The following is a 19,850-nucleotide window of genomic DNA, read 5'->3' on the forward strand; positions in this document are numbered from 1 at the left end:
CGCCCCCACCCCCCCCCCCCCCCACGACAACAAGTAAAAGAAGAAACAAAAGAGTTAAGAAAATTTAAAAGTGAGACTGCTTGTTAATATTGTTTAGTAGCATTCGAACCTCATTTTGTACTCATCTTTTCTATGATTCCCTTTGATTCCGGATGGGTTATCCTTTTTACTATTTCAACTTCTGTCAGATTTCTGGAGATATTGATGTTTCAAAGGATGCGCTCTTACAAGTAACTTCACGCCTGAGGGCAAATCTTTTTGGGAGGGAAGGTGCTGTATCTGCCTATGTGCCTGTTCTTCCATATCTTCCAATGTCAACTGATACTTCAAATACCTATGAAAGCAAAGATGCTAGAAGGCATGGACTTGGACATTCTTATCCTGGTGATTATGGTGGCTTGAGTGATCTCCCACGCAGTGATGGTTACAGACGTTATGGTGGTCCTCTGGTAATTGCTTTTTCATTTTTAATTAGCCCTCTTATGTGCATCCTTTCTATTTCCATCATTCCATTCGTCTAATTCAATTGCAGAATAGCAGCAACAGCAGCATCAGGCATGGAGCATATGAAGGACAACCAATGGGCCGTTCTGGTGGTTCTGGGTAAGTTTCTTTTGTCCAATCCACTTGCCACTGTACATTTTTTCTGTCCTCTTTTTCTTGGCATTTTGAAACATTATAAGCTGGGGGATGAAAAATGGCAAAGACCTTAAAAGTTATATTAAATCATGTGCTGAGTGTAACTCTTGGAAATTATTGCTACTAGTTTTGCAGGAAATTGACCGAAATGGGAAGAGTTTGTGTGGGCTGAACAAAAATGGGAAAATTTTGAATTTTGGACAAAATAGGCGAAACTAGTTTAGGAAACGCATTTGACATAAAATTTAATTCACATAAATATGCAGTCTCTCTTTATTTAGGGTTCAATTTTTATTTTTTTAAAGGTTCAAACACATTTTTGTCCTGCTCACTCCAATTCTTCATATTTAAGTCAAAAGCCCCTAGTTTTGCTCAAATGCTTGGGGTTGTGTTACGTATATTTTCTGATTCATCAATGTGAACTCGTTTTATCAGGTTGTCTGGATCTAAGCATGAACCCCGGAGAAAAAGTTATGGTTACTAAAGTTTTCTTGCCTGATGTTCAGGTATACCATAGAATCATAGATTCTCTATTTGCACCATTGCCTCATCTTCTTTCCCTCTTCACAAAAGTGTTCAAGTTTTTCTAATTAGCAGCTGTTATCATAACTATGACAATTTACTGAATTACCTAACCTCTCTCCCTCTAACGTAACTGATGATGCTGTTCTTTTCCCCTTGTTTCCATTCCCTCCATACCAAAACAGCTGCATATCTGAAGCCCGAAGCCCAGCCTACTCTGCCCCCTTTGATGAAGCCTTCTGCCTAAACCAGAAGACCAGATGAATGAGGATTTGGAAAACTCATGGACCCATCTTGATGCTTTTGCTTAGAAGGGCCAATTTCTGAAGATTTTACTCCGTACCTATTATTGAAAATTTGCCATGTCCTGAGACTACCATATAGTACCAAGCTTTGCTCCCATTATCCTATGCAACTAGCAAACCTCTGTATACTCTTACATGTTACCCGCGTTTCTTTTTGTTTTTTAAGATCATAATGTTTTCATTTGTGAAGAGTTACTGTTAATCGAATCTATTTATAGTTGCCCAACTTGTCCGCTATCTTGTCTCTATGCTGGTTTTCTAAGGTGGTTATCTGGTCATGCTTTAGTTCAGGCTCTGACCCGTGCATAATTATACCCATGATCTGTAGAATATCTCTCGAAAGTTATGGCTTTGGTTATAAAGTTTATCATTATTACAAAAGACTGGCTTGCAGCTAATGGAGAGCACATGCTGCTCCTGGACTGCATGCCAGCATTGCTTGCAGGAAAGTCTTCAGTACTGTCCCTGTCTGCAATTTAGTGGCAGTTTTCTGTTTTCTGTCACGCCAAAACTTTGTGATTGGACTTTGAATGATCCAACTGAAAAGCTTGTTTTAATCTAGGTGGCTTGATTGATTATTAGCGTCAAATAAGGTAGAGTTTCCTCATACATATGCTTATGATGACTCCAATTGAGCAAAATCTAAGTTGTGGTTTCCATTAATTAGCAGGTTGGATGAAACTCGTTTTTCGTGACAGAAGAGATAGGTAAACTTGGTTTGTTCATCTCTTTCAAATCTTGGTTTGTTGATCCATTTATTTATTTATTGCTAAACTTTATAGGAAATATAGATTAGGATTTATGCATGCTTGCAGTGGTTTTTGAGGTAGTGAAACACCCATAACTTATTGGCAGCCATACTTTTTGTGTGTGTGTGTGGGGGGGGGGGGGGGGGATGAGTAAGAGTGGTCCAGTCCAAGTACTTGCGCATGCGAATGTACATCCTTTAGTAGACTCCAATAGAATGGGGGTCGGGGAAAGCTAATATGTAAAGCTATGAATACTCGCCCATAAAACGCCTCTTCTCCAAACCTTGATTTTGTTAACAATTTTATCAAAGACCCGTTGCCATGACTAATTTTTCTTCTTTCGTTTATCTCTGCATCATCTCTCATGCCAAAATCATTTCCTCCTCTAATCATCCGAGGCATTTGTGGCTGAAGGCTTCAACTCGGCAGATGGTTGGTACTGTGTATATGATAAGCATTTTGTTCTGTTACTTTGGCATGCGTCTTGGGTTTCTTCCATTTGAATTGTTCACACCCTTTGCTTGCATGCGAGGACTTAAGCCTATAATTAAGGTTATAACCATTTTTGTTCATTGAAAAGGAAATAGATTTACCCTGATAGCGAACTTGACTGAGACATTATCTTTGCTGCTGTGCCTTTCTTTTTTTTGGTTACGCCTATCAATAGATTGATCATTGATGTACATGCATGTTGTGTTAGCTAATATCGTTTTGTACAATTGCAGCTAGTTAGCCCATAGTGGATTTATGTTTTGTTTGACTCATATAGTCATATATATATATATGTGTATATATATATACATAACTTGTCCGTCTTGAATTCTTTATGTACTGAAGATCTTGTTGAATGGAGAAGTTGTACATTTGAGCAGTGTAAACATTTAGTTTTATGCTAGCATCTTTGTTTTGCTCATATATATATATATAATCAAATGAGACAACATCTTCCTATGAGACACAACATGAATGCACACAGTCTACTACAAGAATGCACGCAGACTAGAATGCGTGCAATTTGCCCAACATGACTGCATGCAATCTAGTGTGTACATTCCTGTGATAGATGTGTGCATTCATGTTGTGTTAGTCTCACGGGAAAATGTTGTTTCATTGAAACATTAGCCTATATAGTAGACTGTGTGCATTCATGTTGTGTCTCATGGGAAGATGTTGTCTCATTTGATTATATATATATATATATATATATATATATATATATATATATATAGAAGAAACGGATCAGGTAAAAACAAATTAGTGTTCAAGTGCGAATGTGCACTTTGCAACACCACCAAGTACACTCAAGATCCATGATTCTATAAATGCACTTTGTAGAACTACTAATGCATCTGATGATATGTAAAATGTATTCACGAAGATTATTGTGATTGTAAATATTAAAGAGAGTAGTTGATAGTGTTATGGAGTGCACTCAAAGTTGAGATAATTGTTATAATATCATTATGTTTTGTCCTTGCTTTTTAAACCATGTAATTATTAATTTTCTTTTTGTCATCTTGTTCTCACTATGTGTGTTTTATGTGTTTTTTGAAAAATAAAAATTAAAGTGAGAAACGCATGATCCTCACTTTATGACAAAAACATGAACAAAAAGAAAGATATATGCCTTTTTATCAAGATTTTTTATTTTTTGCATATAGCAACTAATATCCCATCATTGCAAAGTTATTTTTTGATCTTACGATTTCATTAACAATATTTTTGCTATGCAATTGCATTAGCAGTATATTTATTAATCGTCTATTAGAGATGAACAGTAAGTGTGCTCGAGGTTGGGGCATCCCAATATGATCAAATTATGTGTCTTTTATTTTGTCGCACGGGAGTCAACTAAGTGACATGGCACCACCTCAAGCCGGATTTGTCTCATCTACCTTTCCTGTTTGGGATTTGCCGGTGGTAAGATTCACATGTTAAATGGTCAAACAGACCAAATGATACTGTCTGCTTCGAGGCTGCCCATCGCCGAAAGCGGTAAAGAAGCCTACCTACTGAGCCACAAGTCAAAGAAAAACAACTATTTAACGTCGTGCTTTGAATGGATTTAGGAATCATTTGATTGATTTAAGAGGTTGGTTTTTGAGGTTTCGTACACAATAAGAACAGGGAATGGAAAGGTCATGTCTGACCCGCCATCTCCACTGTTTCCCCCGCACATATTAATAGGCTGGGTGGTGACAAATATAATTGACAATTCACATTCATATGCTTCAATTCCCCTTCATCTTCTTCGATCTCTTGTGCTTGGGTCTCTCCTCTGCATGTCACTTCTTTCATCTCAAGGCTTGCATGTGGGAATGAGAAGTTGGGAAGTGCAGCCAAGGATGACTTGCCGGCGAGTTCGTTGGGTTTATATATAGAGTGCGACTCGACGATTGGCAAGTCATTCTTGGCTACATGTCCCCTTCATTCCCTTTCGCTAGACTTGCCATGATTATTAGCTTTTATACAAGAAATTCCTTTTGCATGATATGCAAACATGCGCAACCCAAGGGCAACCTTCAGAATCACAATGTTTCGAGTTCGACTTCTTGTGAGAGTTGGTCTGTTGAATTTCTTGGTTTGAGTCAATCAACTATGAGCAGCTTAAACTGATTTATTTCATTGTGGTTCTTCGTTGACTAAGGTCACAAAACGAGTTTTAGGGAAAGGGAAACCTTCGGGTAGTAGTTGTGGGTTTTTTTTTTTTGTAAATAAAAACATGTGCAACCCATCACCTTAACAGCAAGTTTGATTCGTGGAATAGATTTGGAATGGAATGGCATTCCCGATAACAAGCATATTCCATTGTTTGTTAATGCCTTTTATTCTCGAGAACGAGCTATTCCCCTTGCAAGGGAAATAACTATTCCAGTGGAGTGTTGGTATTAGGGAGACTATATATATATTCTCTCTATCATAATTTATTATTATTATTATAGGGATATAGGGATACTTATATCGATCATTTTAAACCATATTCCATATATATCCATCAAACCAATCTAACACCGGAATATCATTTCTAAAGTTGATCTATTCTTTCAATGAGCCAAACAATAGAACACAATTTATATTTTATTTTTTACATATTTCATTTTTTTGTTATGGAATTAAAATTTATTCTACGAACCAATTAATATGTTACGAGAACATTCTAACTTAAGTTTAGAGATTAATTTAAATTTTTTTCACATATCATTAAAAATGACCAAAAGCGTCACTTTAAAAATAACTAAAAATAAAAACGAAACACAACAATAACATAAAGATTAAGTTTATAAGTTATACTGCTATAATTTATAGACGAGCTACAAAATATGTAATTTTCTGTTTTATTTATTTAATTAATTTAGGAGATAATATAACCATACAATCAATGAATATAAAAGATTATAAAATGGTTCAATAATTTATTGATGAGAAGATTAGCAGTATCAAAGGAAATAATTCATAATCCAACCACATAACAATGTTAAGACAAAAAAAAAAAAAAACATTTATTTGAAGAAAGCATACAGACGGGGAACAGTTGGATGTATATATAGTAAGTAATAAAAGCGAGAAAGAAGAAGAGGTAGATCAGAGGTTGATGAGACCTTCCCGGACGAGGAGACCGAAGATGAGGACGACGAGGCCGACGCCGATGCACTGTGTCGGAGACATTAAGGTCTGAGAATACGCCGACAGTGTTATGACGGCTCCGATGATGCCGATCACGAACGAACTCAGATTCTGATTCATTATTATTTCTAGCTCTCTTCTTCTTGCCGGCCTGCCTGCGTTTTGGTCGTTGAACTATAAAGCAACAAAGTCAACTCTTCGTGGCTGGTGAATGCCCACTTTGTTTATTATTCTTCCCATTAATTTATTAACCATTAATTACATCCTTTTCTCTCCCAAGATTTGCCCCCAAAAGAGTGGAAAAGTCAAAATTTTGGGTTAAGACCCTCATGCTCAAGTTGATTTCTCTAATGCCACCTCTCATGTGTAATTGGTAGGCAAATTATTCTGCGGACCATGATCTAAAATGACAGTTGAATTTTATGAGTTAGAATAATGTACATTATGAGTTAAAATAATGTATTTTTTTGTTAGAATAATGTATTTATGTGTTAGAATAATGTTTAAAATAATAAAACTTTTAGGATAAGATAATATAATGTATTTTATGAGTTAGAATAATGTACATTATGAGTTATAAAATGTATGTTGCATGCATTCAGTTGCGTGAAAAAAAACTTATGCGAAATGACGTTATTTTTGGACCATGACCCACACTATGCAAGCCAATAAGTCAATAACTATTGTAATTTGTAGGATATATATTGCATTGGCCCATATTTTCATTGTCAAAAAAAATCCCAATATAATGTACATTCAGTACACAAATAATGTACATCATCTGAATATAATGTACATCATTTTTATACTGAATATACACTATTTGATAGTATGATCCACACAGCTGAGTGGACCATGGTCAACACAATAATAATTGATAATTTGCCAAGTGAGTGCAATCTGAGGGTGGGCTGCCAGCCTGCCAATGATGTCTGTAATGGGCTGAAAGCTAATTGAAGCCCAATGCATGTTCAAAAGGAACAATGGCACCGATATAATTAAAATAGTTTACTAAAATTTAGGCTAAATGTATGAAGATTGGACGCACATGTTAGACATGCTTAGATACGGCCCTGCATATAGAAGATCAAGATGATTGTGATATTCGAAAAAATTTAAATGATACTGTGCACAACGATAATAGGTATCATTGTGACCATGAAAATAATGTGAATGTTGATAGTTGTTTAAATGATGTTTGTCGCAATGATAAACCAAGTGATTCGCTTTTATTTGAAATATATGATCCAAGAAATTGGGATGCCCTTGATTCTAAATTAATAGATATTCTTGTAAAATTTTATATGTATTTTTTATACAATATTTATATTTTGTTACAACTTTTTGTACAACTATTATTTATATATAGAAATTACTTGGCCCAATTTAAGATATGCCACAGGGCCCCAATGTTTATAGGAACGGCCCTGTATGTCATGGACTCGGGTTCATGTTCACAATTTTAGAGCTCTATGTTAACAATTTTAGAACTTTATATTCATTATTACATAACTCTATATTTGCAATTCCATAACTCTATATTCAATAGTATAACACAATTTTTGAATCTATATAACAAAATTGTATTTTTGAATCTATATAATAAAATTGTGAATATAGAGTTCAAAAATTGTGAATATTGAGTAATGTAATTTTGTATATTGAGACTTAAAATTATGGATATAGAATTCTAAAATTATGAACATGGACCCGGATCCACCTCGCAAGGTGGACCCCGGTCCGTAGCATAATTTTCCTACTCTTTGAGTCTAGCCTCCCTAGTCAATATATAAATTTTTTTTTTTGAAGTATAAAATTATTATTTTCCTACCCATGTTTTGTACTTTAATACCTAATTTATGATGAACTGAGTCTCGATAAACCATCATCTATACACCACTTTTTACATATAATTTGCATACTATTACATGGAAGCGGAATTTACTCAATAAGGGTACACAATAGCGCTGCATCATATAATTAATATAATGATTGTAAATTTTCCTTAAAAAAAGATTTAGTACTCAAAATCTAATCACTTAATTAGAATCAAGCTCTGTCGACACTCGACATGCATGAATCACGTACAAATTATTGGTATTAGGTTCCATCAATAATGCAACGGGAAACGTAAATATATAAAAGTTTAATTAATTTCAACTCAGCATTAAATTTGATGCTCCTAAAGTCCAAACATACAATAATATATAATTAATATGAAAACTGTTATTCTAAATTTTCATGCTGTTATTCGTGGACGCAATTTGATTTGTTCACATAATCATTTGAAGTAATTTCATAATGATTAATGACAGCATAGTACTGCCCAATCAAATTACGTACAGACTAGCCTTTTTTGAGAAAAATGTAGTCTAAAACTCAAATTTTATTTTATTAATTCAATAATTCACAAACAAAGGTGGTACTCATCATCATAGATCAGTAGTACTTACTCTGACTTTAATTTGAAGCACTACTTTGCCTTTGTACGTACTTTCCTCTTCCGGTTTGTTTACAAACAAACTTTCCGATGTTGCCTCTGAAAATGCATGGTGTCTGGTTTTGACTGGGAAACTTAGCCCTTTGAACGGGTGTTGAGGTTGACGTTAGGGCTCCAAAACGCCGTACGTTAATTTGTTGCTGTTGGTCCATGCACGCCCATGCAGGCAATTCAACACTATCCGCCGCATCTTAAAGTCATCATAATCTTAAAGCCCTGATTTATGTGTGCATAGTAGTTGCATGATGTTCACGGCTCCCTACTAGTTGCATACAGCTAGCTAGCCAAACAAAATATTTAGTATCAGATTCGTGTTGGGCAGAGGCAGGTGAATGACCAGTGTTCATCAATTGATAACTACGAAAATTGTTGGGTGATAAAGGGACAAATCCAACAACTTACTTCTAAAAAATGTGATGGTGGTTTATAAAGAAATAAATTTGGACCTTCGCTATGAATTATATAGAGCTTTTAGCTTTGTAATAATAGTAAATTTAAAAATATAATATATAATAATAATTCCTTAGCAAATCAACTAGTAATCACACATGGAGACTAATTAAGTATCTTTGAAACATAAATATCTTGCCACTGCAGATATTTTCCAAGGCAATTAATGGATGACAACTTTTTAGACCATCATTTCCTATTCTTATTAATCCCTATGTATATCAATATCTATGCCTAACTTGCATGTGCTCTACTTTATTTATTAATAGCTTAATGAAATGTTAATATATAGTAGTTAATCTTTAAGTAATTTCAATTATAAAATGAAGAGAGATTATAAGATTAGGAGTTTAAATGCATGTGTACGGACATACCGTGGAAGTAGTGGGGCAACTACTCCCTCCCCACCCTACCTCCCCACCGAAAGGCCTAGTTAATTTTATCACACGAGATATTGGTACTAGTGATCTTATTAACTCTATGAAAATGTAGACAAGTTCAATTTAGCCTTCCATGAGTACTCAGCTCCACCATACCTCTATTTTTCTAGCAAATTCATCATTTGTCCCTTCAAAAAAGTATCGAAAATAAATCAATTTTCCGCCACTCATTTCATAATCATTCTCAATCTTTATACATTAATACTATTTCTTACTTCCACTAGATATGAATCCCGCCTTAATCAAGGCCACCCTAGCCTCCGCTTCCTCTAGCCCAAGTTACAACTAGTCTATTAAATGTCATATCAGTAATTAATTATTATATAACATTAATAGTGATTTAAAAAAAAATTAAATAAAAACGTTGTTAAAACATATATGTAATTTCACCATGAGCGGCAATGACAACACACTTAGTCTGTCTTGGATAAGACGTGACAGATGACAGTCGTCGATTCGTTAAATTTTAATTTTAACCACCATCATTGATGCAAGAGATATTTTAAGGATCAAATTAAATTAAAATTTCTAAAAGTGGGATAAGGGACAAATGTCCAAAAATAAAATAAATAAATACAAAGTAATCAGTTTCTTTTTTCTTTTCCGGAAAGGCGGTTCCTTATTGGATAATTACAACCTAAATATCTTGATTAGCACAATGATTAAGAAACTTAATGGTTGGCTAGAATAGTCTAATCACGCGCGCTTACACCTACAATGACAGTTTGCATCTATCTCCATCCCTACACTAGCTTCCGATGAAAGATAATTAATTAGCATTTTTTTCTTTTAATAAAGCAACACTTTAACGGTTAATCCTATTTTTTTGGGGTGCTTTTAACGGTTAATCCTATGTTTAATGATTCGTTTCACTTTTGTTGTGTGGGGATTACTGAGTCCCCACTGCAGCGTTTGGCGGAGAAGATATATTATTGCATTAATTCAGCGATAGTGTTTTATCCGAGTAAAGGTTGCCGGCCAACAAATGTTTTATCTCTCTACACTTATAATAAGAGTCAATAATGTTAGACCCTTAATTGGAACAAAAAAAATGTTCAGTATAATAGTCTGCTATAACATATTGTACTTTGTGTTCTTCTAATTGTGCAACCTCCAATTAAATTCCTAATATATCCTAATCTTTTATAATTTTACCAAATTTTTCCCGTTAAATATAACGAAAGTTTAACATTAAATTCTTTAGGCAATTTGTTTCTTTATTGCAGTTTTCAAACAAATTGACAATATTCTATCATTCAATTCTATCACCCAAAACTAAACCTAACATATTCTGCAACACACCATCTACTTACATTCTATAGGTATGATTCTCAAAATATTATCATGCTAATTCTATTATTTGTAATTGTACTCGTAATGATTACATTTAAAAAAAAAAAATCAATGATACTCATTAATTAGTATAACTTCAATACTCATTAATTAGTATAACTTCAATATCGTTATGTAAATATATCTATTGTATAATCTGTTCATCTATACTTGTATTCTTGTATGTAATGTTGTGGTTGTCATTATATTCCTCTATAATCTACACATTTTAGTTACTCCTAACTCCCTAATTTATGGTTTCCCATTATATTATTTCATAACATCCTTTATGAACATATTTTCCATGACACATGACACAAGGATATTAGTATGCACAAATGCAGTAAAGTTAATTGATATTAACACACAAACTATGGGCTGTATAATTTAGCTATTTACAATTTCGTTATGTTTTATTAAAATATATAAGCATCGAGACTACTTCTTTAATTTTTATTAATTTAGTATTTTTTTTCTCTCATTATTATATGACTACTTTAACCAATTAAGGAACACTAATTTAAAAATACGCATTGGGCATTAGTTTAATCGTGCAACGCGCGTGTGATAACTAGTTATATATAAAAGTGGGAAGAACAATCTAACCTTCAAACAATATGACTTGCAATAAAAGTTTAGTATTTCGTATTAAAACTAACATGAAATTATCGTAAATAAATATACATAATTGTAACTGATGAGATAATTACTAGACAAGTTATTGTTGTGGGCTTGGTAGCTCAGAATCAGTCATCGGCCTTATGCAACTCAGTCCGTTAGTGGGGTTGGCCACATGCAATTTTGCCCAATATTCATTCAGTTTTCATCTGGTATCAGCTATCCTTCATCTAGCCTAGGAGGTTTTTTCTTTCATCATGGCTGACGAATCTGTGAATTCTTCTTCGGTTGCTCATGACTTTGTGAACATGGTTAACATTAAATTGACGGATACAAATTTTTTGTTATGAAAGACCCAAGTTGTTTCGTTCCTTCGCAATCACGAGCTGATGGGTTTCGTTGATGGTACAAATCCTTGCCCTAAAGCGTTTCTTCCTGTTGTTGGAGGAGCAACCGCGGCCCAACCCAATCCACTGTATGCTTCTTGGGTGCGTCAAGATCAAGCTGTGCTTAGTATGTTGATTTCGTCGCTGTCACCGAAGGTCATGCATCTTGCTATTGGTTGCCGTACTTCGCGAGCTTTGTGGTTGACCGTCGACCAGGCGCATGACTCGTACATTAGAGTCGGAATTGCTGTTGCTTCCGTTTATTTTGTCATTATAACTTTTATTGTTTTTACATCCATAACCCGCAAATAGTTATAACTTTTATTATATGTTGTTTCCGCTTAGTTTTTATTAGAGTCGGAATTGCTGTTGTTTTTATAGTTTACATCCATCTTATTTAATAACATATATATGAATTTAGACCCAAATAGTGGAGTAATTTTTAAAAAGACTAGTATTTTTGCCCGTGCGTTGCACGGAATGAATTTGTTATAATATTTTAAGAATTTTTAGATACAATTATATAAATTATAATATTGAATATTATATAGCGCAATTGGAATTGGTTGGATCGGTTATGTTTTTTTTTTTTATTTTATTTTATGTTTTCCTTGCTTGAATTAGAACAAATAATTGTCTGGTACACAAATTTTTTAAATAATTTTCAGTCAATTAGTAATATCCTTTACCTTGTCCAATTTGCCTAATTTCTGTTTCTTTCATTACGACCTTTTTATATTTTCAATCAATTAGTAAAATCAATTTTCTTTTTTCATTTTATCTTTACTATTGTTTGGACGGGAATTTCACAAAGGATGGTTTATTTTTATTAATAGTAATACAAATATAGAAGTATAGATAATTATTCGAATTATTATTATTGGTGTGTATAATATACCAAAATAAAAAAAAATGTAAACAAAATATGTACCATCTATATGGAAGTTGGTCAAAATAGATGATAAATATTACGTAATATAAATATTGTAATATATTAGAAAATATATTCTTACCATATACAGTAAATAGTTATAAAAAAAAAAACTCTTTTGAACAACTGATAGTATTTAACATATATTTAATAATATTTAGTAAATATACTCTTAACATATTTAACATAACTTTAATTTGTTTATTTTGTTTAATATTTTTATGACTTTTAAATTTAAATTTTTATATCTAATAATATTTTGATTAGTTTACAAATATTTAAATTTTATATAGTAAAACTTGACTAAACTAAATATTGTAAAAATATGCAGAATTTGCAAACAATAATATTACCAATTATATTATAGAATACCATACATAATATTACCAATTATGCTATTATGTTATTACCTAATTAATATGTCTTTTCTATACGGTATTATGTTATTATGTTAATACATGAATATAGAAACAATATTTTCAATTAATAGATATTAGTTAATTTGCATTTTACATTTTTTTTTTACCGGATAAAATTTATTAATTATTTTATTAATAAAATATTTAATTAATTGACAACAAAAATTTGGGCGGAAAAATAAAATAGAATTTTACTTTTATACGTACATATACATATATATATATATATATATATATGTATATATATATATATATATATATATATGTATATATATATATATATATATATATATATATATATTATGCGTAGTTGCTACATTATCATTATCACATTATTAATTCAATCGTATAATATGTATAATATGTCATATTTATATTGTTATTTCAATTTTCATAACTCATTATAATATATTTACATAATATACAAATAGATAACAATTAACTGTCGAATTCACTTCTAGTATTTGTTTTTTTTTTTTTTTGAGTACTATTGACTTGTATTTGTTTAATAACTGAATTTATAATAAAAAAAACTGATGTACAATAACCACTTCCAGCAATTTCATTTCATCAATCCTTAAGAAAGATATGTACGTAATTGAAAGAACGTACCATTGTAGTTTAATTTGAAACAAACTAACATTAATATTTAGTGAAAAAAATTTATATTTTCAACACAATTCAGAATGGCACACAAGCCAATACTCCAGCAGGTTTCTTGTTGAAGACTGTTAGGATATGAAGTAAGCAGATGCTAATAATATGTCAAATGGTGCACATACAAGAGCCAAATGACTCAAATCTCATTGATATATAATCCTCAATTTAAAACTTCAGTGAAAGGAATTACTTTTTCAACTAGCACAGTCAAACTTAGTTTAACAATCAGTATGACACTTGCTCAAAAAAATAAAAATAAAAAATCAGTATGACACATGAACCCCTATCCGCCAAGCTTCCTGTCAAGAAGGTCCATTACAGGTTAAGTAGTGAACCAAGGCTAACATACAATGTGGTACTGTTGTACAGTGAAGAGTCAAATCCTATATGCAATTCCCAAATCTTAGATCAAAACATCCACAAGAAATATTACATTGTATTGTACTCCGTATAAGATAAGGTTGCGTTGTTACATTGTAAAAGTAAAAAAGACACATTAAGAATTTCAAAGGAAGAATCTTTTAACAGAATATCTATAATGATCCTTCCAGAAGTCCCTTCTCCCTTGTATGATCTATTTCAATCAAATCCGGTTTCAACCAGGTATAACTCAAGTCAAAAATCCTTTCTAAAACACTCAAACAGTCATCTAGCTCGACACCTATTCCCTTTAAAGCCTCGTTTTTTCCAGAAAGATCTCCATGAGGATAGGGATTCATTCCATTTCCTCCACCGTCCTCTACATTCGTCCCCTTCTCAAGACTCTCAGAAACCCTAAAAATGAAGTGTATAAATAGGACGCTACAGCGTTTTGCAAACAATGGAATTCTTGCTTTATTTTTTTCCATTCTTGCTTTATTTTTTTTTTCCATTTTTAAGGCAAAATATTCCTTACAAAATCTGCAGGAATAATAGGTGAATGGAATTTGACATATTACTGTATTTATAATATTACCATAATAACCAATTATAATTAATCTAATTCTAACATAATAAATTCTATCATAATAATATCCATTACCATATTACTAATAACGGATTTTAACTGTTTTCAACAAAAAAAAAAACAAACTGATTTTAACCAATTATAATTAATATTATTCTATCATAATAATTACCATATTATTAAATTGCCCCTACGTTTGGGCAGGAAAATTTTGGAGGAGAATATTGTTTTTATATATAGTATAGATTTTAAGAGTGAAATACGGAATGAGTAAATGACAAATCTATCAATCATAACACTCAATTATTTTGCTAATAAAAAAAAAGGATTAAATTTGTGAGATAATTTCAATCTAAAAGTTAAGACAAGACAATAGGTGAGAAGACAGGGAATTGATGGAACAGTGATTCTATGAAATCAAATCATTGTATAACAGAATAACAGCAGCACGCTGATGGAATCATTGTTTTTGGGTGACGATTCAACCCTTTGCAAAATTACTATTCGTGTGCACGAATAAGATAAATTATATTCTAATGTAATAGTCGAGAAATTACATAAAATACAAAATTGCATTAGAAATACATATACAACGTATTTGACTAAAAAAGTGTTGTAAAAAGAATTATATTATATTTATTTTCAAATTATACTCTATCATTTTTACTTCATGATGTGACAAACAAGAATTGAATATTTTTATAATGTGATTTTCAAGAAAAGTGTCTATATTAAGGATTTGTGAGATAGAGTAAAAATTGAGAGTAAGAAAAGAGAATACATATATTACTGTTACTTGTACAATTACCATAGTGATCTAGATGATGAAGTCAAAGATTCTTGTTGGCCAAACCTTGTCATTTATTGTGCGAAATTCAACTTTATTTTTGGTTAAAATCTGTAGTGCCAATGCCAAGTTGACCATATATAAATAGTAACACCAAACGCTTAGGAATTATTTTTCAAAAGAAGAATGAATGAAATATATAGTGTTTAGATGCTAAAGATGTTATGGTCTAGTAGCATTTGGTGTTCCGGTTTACATTCTCACATGGATGATGGAAGTGAGTTCGAGCCTCAGTGGAAGCATATGTCTACTCTAATGTGGATGAACAATAATTGTAATATTGTATCCACCTTATTTATTTACTATTTTATTATTATTAAAAAAATTATCAACTAGAGTAAATTGAATATGACATTAGCATTTTTTTAGATAAGATAAATCTTGTTTAACACACTAAATTATTGGTTAAGGCTGAAATATGATTTCATATTTTAAGATCAATCAATCAAATAACAATACCTCTCATAAAATTGTCTCACCTAACTAGTGGCTATATATAATATAAATTTGCTTCAAAGTGCAAATGAAACAAAAAATAAAAGAGATTTCAACCATTATAAATAGATGATACTGTTTAATTTGTCCTACACTAATCCTATTCTTACACCAATTAGGACTCTGTTACCTAGAGCTTAATATCATTTCGACAAGAATATCGAAATCTACTCCAAAATGCTTGCACAAGTTATGCACGTCGTCTAATGCCCATTCTCTTTTCTTTTTACCCCATTGACATCTCCTTCACCCAATATCACGCCTGAGCCAGGTCCACAAACATCACACAAACGGTTACATTTGACTTTTTAATTTCTATCGCTCTAACTGTCAAAGTAAATAACAAATATATTTAATTTTGATCATAACGTATATCGATACACACCACTATATACATATATATATATATATATATATATATAGAGAGAGAGAGAGGATCCAAATATCTAATAATGATTACATCAGCGGCTCCTTCATCCCATATCACGCTTGAGGTAGGTCTAGAGACGCCATACAATTCGATGACATTTAACTTTCAATTTCTGTCGTCTCAAGTGTTAGAGTAAATACTAAATATATTTAACTTTGATCGTAACGTATACCGATACACCGCTAAATATATCGGATCCAATAATGATTACATATGTCGGTTCGAGTAACGTATCAATTAAAATGCAAGTAGATATACATCCCAAGATAATACAGATGTAAATATTTACTCCTACCCTAATTCGATCCTATTATTAGTCCAACTAGATCCCATTATCATGCTTGAGGCATGTCTAGAAACAACACACAATTCAATGGCATTTAACTTTCAACTTCTCTCGTCTTAAATGTCGGAGTAAATGAATATATTTAATTTTGATTACCGATACACCGCTATATATATATATATATATATATATATATATATATATATATATATATCGGATTCAGTAATGATTACATATGTCGGTTTGAGTAACATATCAATTAAAACGCCAAATAGATATACATCTAAAGATAACATAAATGTAACTATTTAGTCCTACCCTAATCGGATCTTATTATTAATTAATCCAATTAGAACCTTAATATAGTTTAATACATCGCTATATATTGAATCCAATAATAATTATAATCCAATAATAATTATATATGTCGGTTTGAATAACTTATCACTTAAAATCCAAATGGATATATATGCATCCTAAGATAATACAAATGTGACTCTTGTGTGCTGAGATTATATTGAACCTAAAGGTAGGAGGCAAGGAGCAATGAACCTAGAAGAGGATAGGATCAATTTTGACCAGGATTGCAGGCTTTTTCCTTGTACCTTTGTTGGCCCCCAATTTCCTTTTCTTGAGTAGTTATGCCGCAAAACGAGTAGATAACATCGGTTAAACAAATAACAACTAACAACCAACAGAACTACTACTTTCCAAGGTTACTAACACCCCTAAAATCAGACATCCAAAGTAAGGCCGGATTAATGTTATAATTAATAAACAGAAAGTCTAATAAACTTTGTTTCTTTTAGTGACGAGAGGAACCAACAGTTATTATGGGTGTCTAATGGATAAATCCTGTTTTATAACTTTAGACAACAAAGGACCACAAGAAGAATTGATCGGCTTGGCTCAAACCAAGAAAGTCAAAATAAAAGTTACTCTTACCGTAAGTTGAATTTGAAACTTTATGGTCACGAAGCTAACGCCTCGACTAACTTGGTTGGATTGCCCCAAGGTTAATAAACTTTTAGAATAATGGTTGTGTTTCTGGAGAGCCATCAGCGTTATTGCCTTAATGATTGGTGGAGGTAAATTGCGGAATGTGTTGTCTAGAGCTCCCAAATATTTGTACATTAGTTCTATACATATGAATTGTACTAATTTTGAATTGATTGAGTAATTGAGTCTTATCTCAAACATGGGTTTAATTACATGTGATATATATATATGATATGGTGTGGATTAGTATAGCGTGCGAACTTTAATCAGCATATTATGCGTACTGGTATATTACTACGTCATAAGTAGGCAAAGCAGAAGCTGGCGAACGAGGTTGTCTTAAGAACCACGTTTGTTTCTCTTGATATATATAAACCGCTGTTTATTGGGTTGTGTTCTTCCATAGCTACACTTTTCTTTTTAACACCGCTCTTTTTCATCTTTTCTGGTACAAGATTTTTTCTTTCTTCTGACCCCTTTCCAGTGAGAGAAGGGGAGAGAGAGAGTCCCAGTCTCCTTATAAATTAAGCCTCTTCACACCCATACTTATCTGTTCATCATCATCATCATCATCATTTTTGGCAATTGTTTGATGGAGAATACCTCAGGCTCTGCGTTTAGTGGCGTTGAAGAAGAAATGGAGCTGCAAATGCCTCCTGGGTTCAGATTTCATCCCACAGATGAAGAGCTGATCAGCCATTACTTGTGCCCCAAGGTTGCAGACAGCAGCTTTTGTGCAGCTGCGATGGGTGAAGTGGATTTGAACAAGGTTGAGCCCTGGGATTTGCCCTGTAAGTCTTTGACCATTATTTCTCGATTACCCTTTACTGATTTTGGTTATTGTGGAGCTTGAATTGCTTGTTGGAATTTGTGGTGAAAGGGAGGGCGAAAATGGGGGAGAAAGAATGGTATTTCTTCTGCGTGAGAGACCGGAAGTATCCGACCGGGCAGAGAACCAACAGAGCCACGGAAGCAGGGTATTGGAAGGCCACCGGAAAAGATAAAGAGATTTTCCGGGCGAAAACGCTGGTAGGGATGAAGAAAACGCTGGTTTTCTACAAGGGAAGAGCCCCCAGAGGCCAGAAGACCAATTGGGTGATGCATGAATACAGATTGGAGGGGAATTATTCCATCCCAAACCACAAGGTAATTAAGATCAAGAAAGTTAATTGCACAGTAAAACTTGGTTTCTTTATCTTAATCCTCTGAAATGTGTCATAGCTGACCAGTTCAAATCAAGAAAGTTAATAATCCAGTAAAACTTAGTTTCTGGATGAAGTGTGACCAGTTCAAATCAAGAAAGTTAATAATCCTTTTGAAAAATGAAAAGATTATGTTATGTGTGTTTTCCAGAACGAATGGGTGATCTGCAGAGTGTTCAAGAAGACTGCGGGCGGGCACAAGATCCATATTTCCGGGCTGACCAGAGGGGAGAATTTGCCGGCGTTAATGGAAGTATCTCAGAGAACGGCAACTTCCGGCGAGGCGATGCCGCCGCACGTGACCTGCTTCTCCGATTCCAAGGAGGACAAAAAACCCATCATCGCTCCCCCCCATTTCTCTTCCCCCTCACCTTCATCAAAAAACTCAGATTTCTCCGGCGTCTTCCCCGGTCTGGAATTCCAGCACTACTCTGAACCGGACGAGAACTCGGTTCTGCGCCTCTGGCTGGAGAACAACGGGCTGCAAGCCAAACAGGACAATGATGACGATGAGTTCTTGATGAGCTCAGCAGCCGGTCCGGTGGACCTGGATTGTCTCTGGAATTATTGAATCTGAAAAAGACAGATTCAGAGAGAGCAGTGATTTTATGGTTGAAGAAGAAGCATGTGGATAGATAGAATTATAGAAAGAAAGAACAGAGGAATGGAATGACAGAGAGTGATTGTGTGATTAATCCATCATATTGCTGCAAATAATTTTTCTTATATTTTATATTTTCATTAATTAAGACATGTCTGATTGTCTGTGTTGTATATATTTCTTGTGGAACTAATTGCTCTCATAATACAAAATTATCCAATGTTTGATTTGACTCTCTTCTTTTCTTTCCCATCCCCACTTGAGGATTTGCCATTTTCTTTTTTTTTTTCTTTCCATTTATTGTATAGTTTGTAGGGTAGTTTCAACCTATCCATATTTTATTTGCATCCAAATGGTGTCATCATGGTGTTTCATTGACTCGTAGCTCAATCGATCAATTCTTAAAGTAAATAATAAATATAAAAAAGTTTTGACAATCGTTATGATCTACTCAAAAATAATACACAAT

General features: G+C 33.0%; 2 protein-coding genes across 2 annotated transcripts in view; both read left to right on the plus strand.

Annotated features, from left to right (window-relative positions):
* Window positions 1-1,703, plus strand: part of LOC116019956 (KH domain-containing protein At4g18375-like) — a 4,925-nt gene extending 3,222 nt beyond the window's left edge. Inside the window, exons 5-8 of the mRNA XM_031260363.1 lie at window positions 189-449; window positions 533-603; window positions 1,075-1,145; window positions 1,347-1,703. Of these exons, the coding sequence (XP_031116223.1) occupies window positions 189-449; window positions 533-603; window positions 1,075-1,123 (381 nt within the window). The 3' untranslated portion in view covers window positions 1,124-1,145; window positions 1,347-1,703. The remainder of the gene's footprint in view (window positions 1-188; window positions 450-532; window positions 604-1,074; window positions 1,146-1,346) is intronic.
* Window positions 1,704-17,885: 16,182 nt separating this feature from the next.
* LOC116018962 (NAC domain-containing protein 92-like) lies at window positions 17,886-19,614 on the plus strand. The gene is made up of 3 exons (XM_031259015.1): window positions 17,886-18,369; window positions 18,459-18,724; window positions 18,932-19,614. Exons 1-3 carry the CDS (start codon window positions 18,171-18,173, stop codon window positions 19,349-19,351), a joined length of 885 nt encoding a protein of 294 aa, XP_031114875.1. The 5' UTR covers window positions 17,886-18,170; the 3' UTR covers window positions 19,352-19,614.
* The last annotated feature ends 236 nt before the right edge of the window (window positions 19,615-19,850 follow it).

This window comes from Ipomoea triloba, chromosome 5, assembly GCF_003576645.1.
Source record: "Ipomoea triloba cultivar NCNSP0323 chromosome 5, ASM357664v1".
In the NCBI taxonomy this organism is placed as follows: Eukaryota; Viridiplantae; Streptophyta; class Magnoliopsida; order Solanales; family Convolvulaceae; genus Ipomoea; species Ipomoea triloba.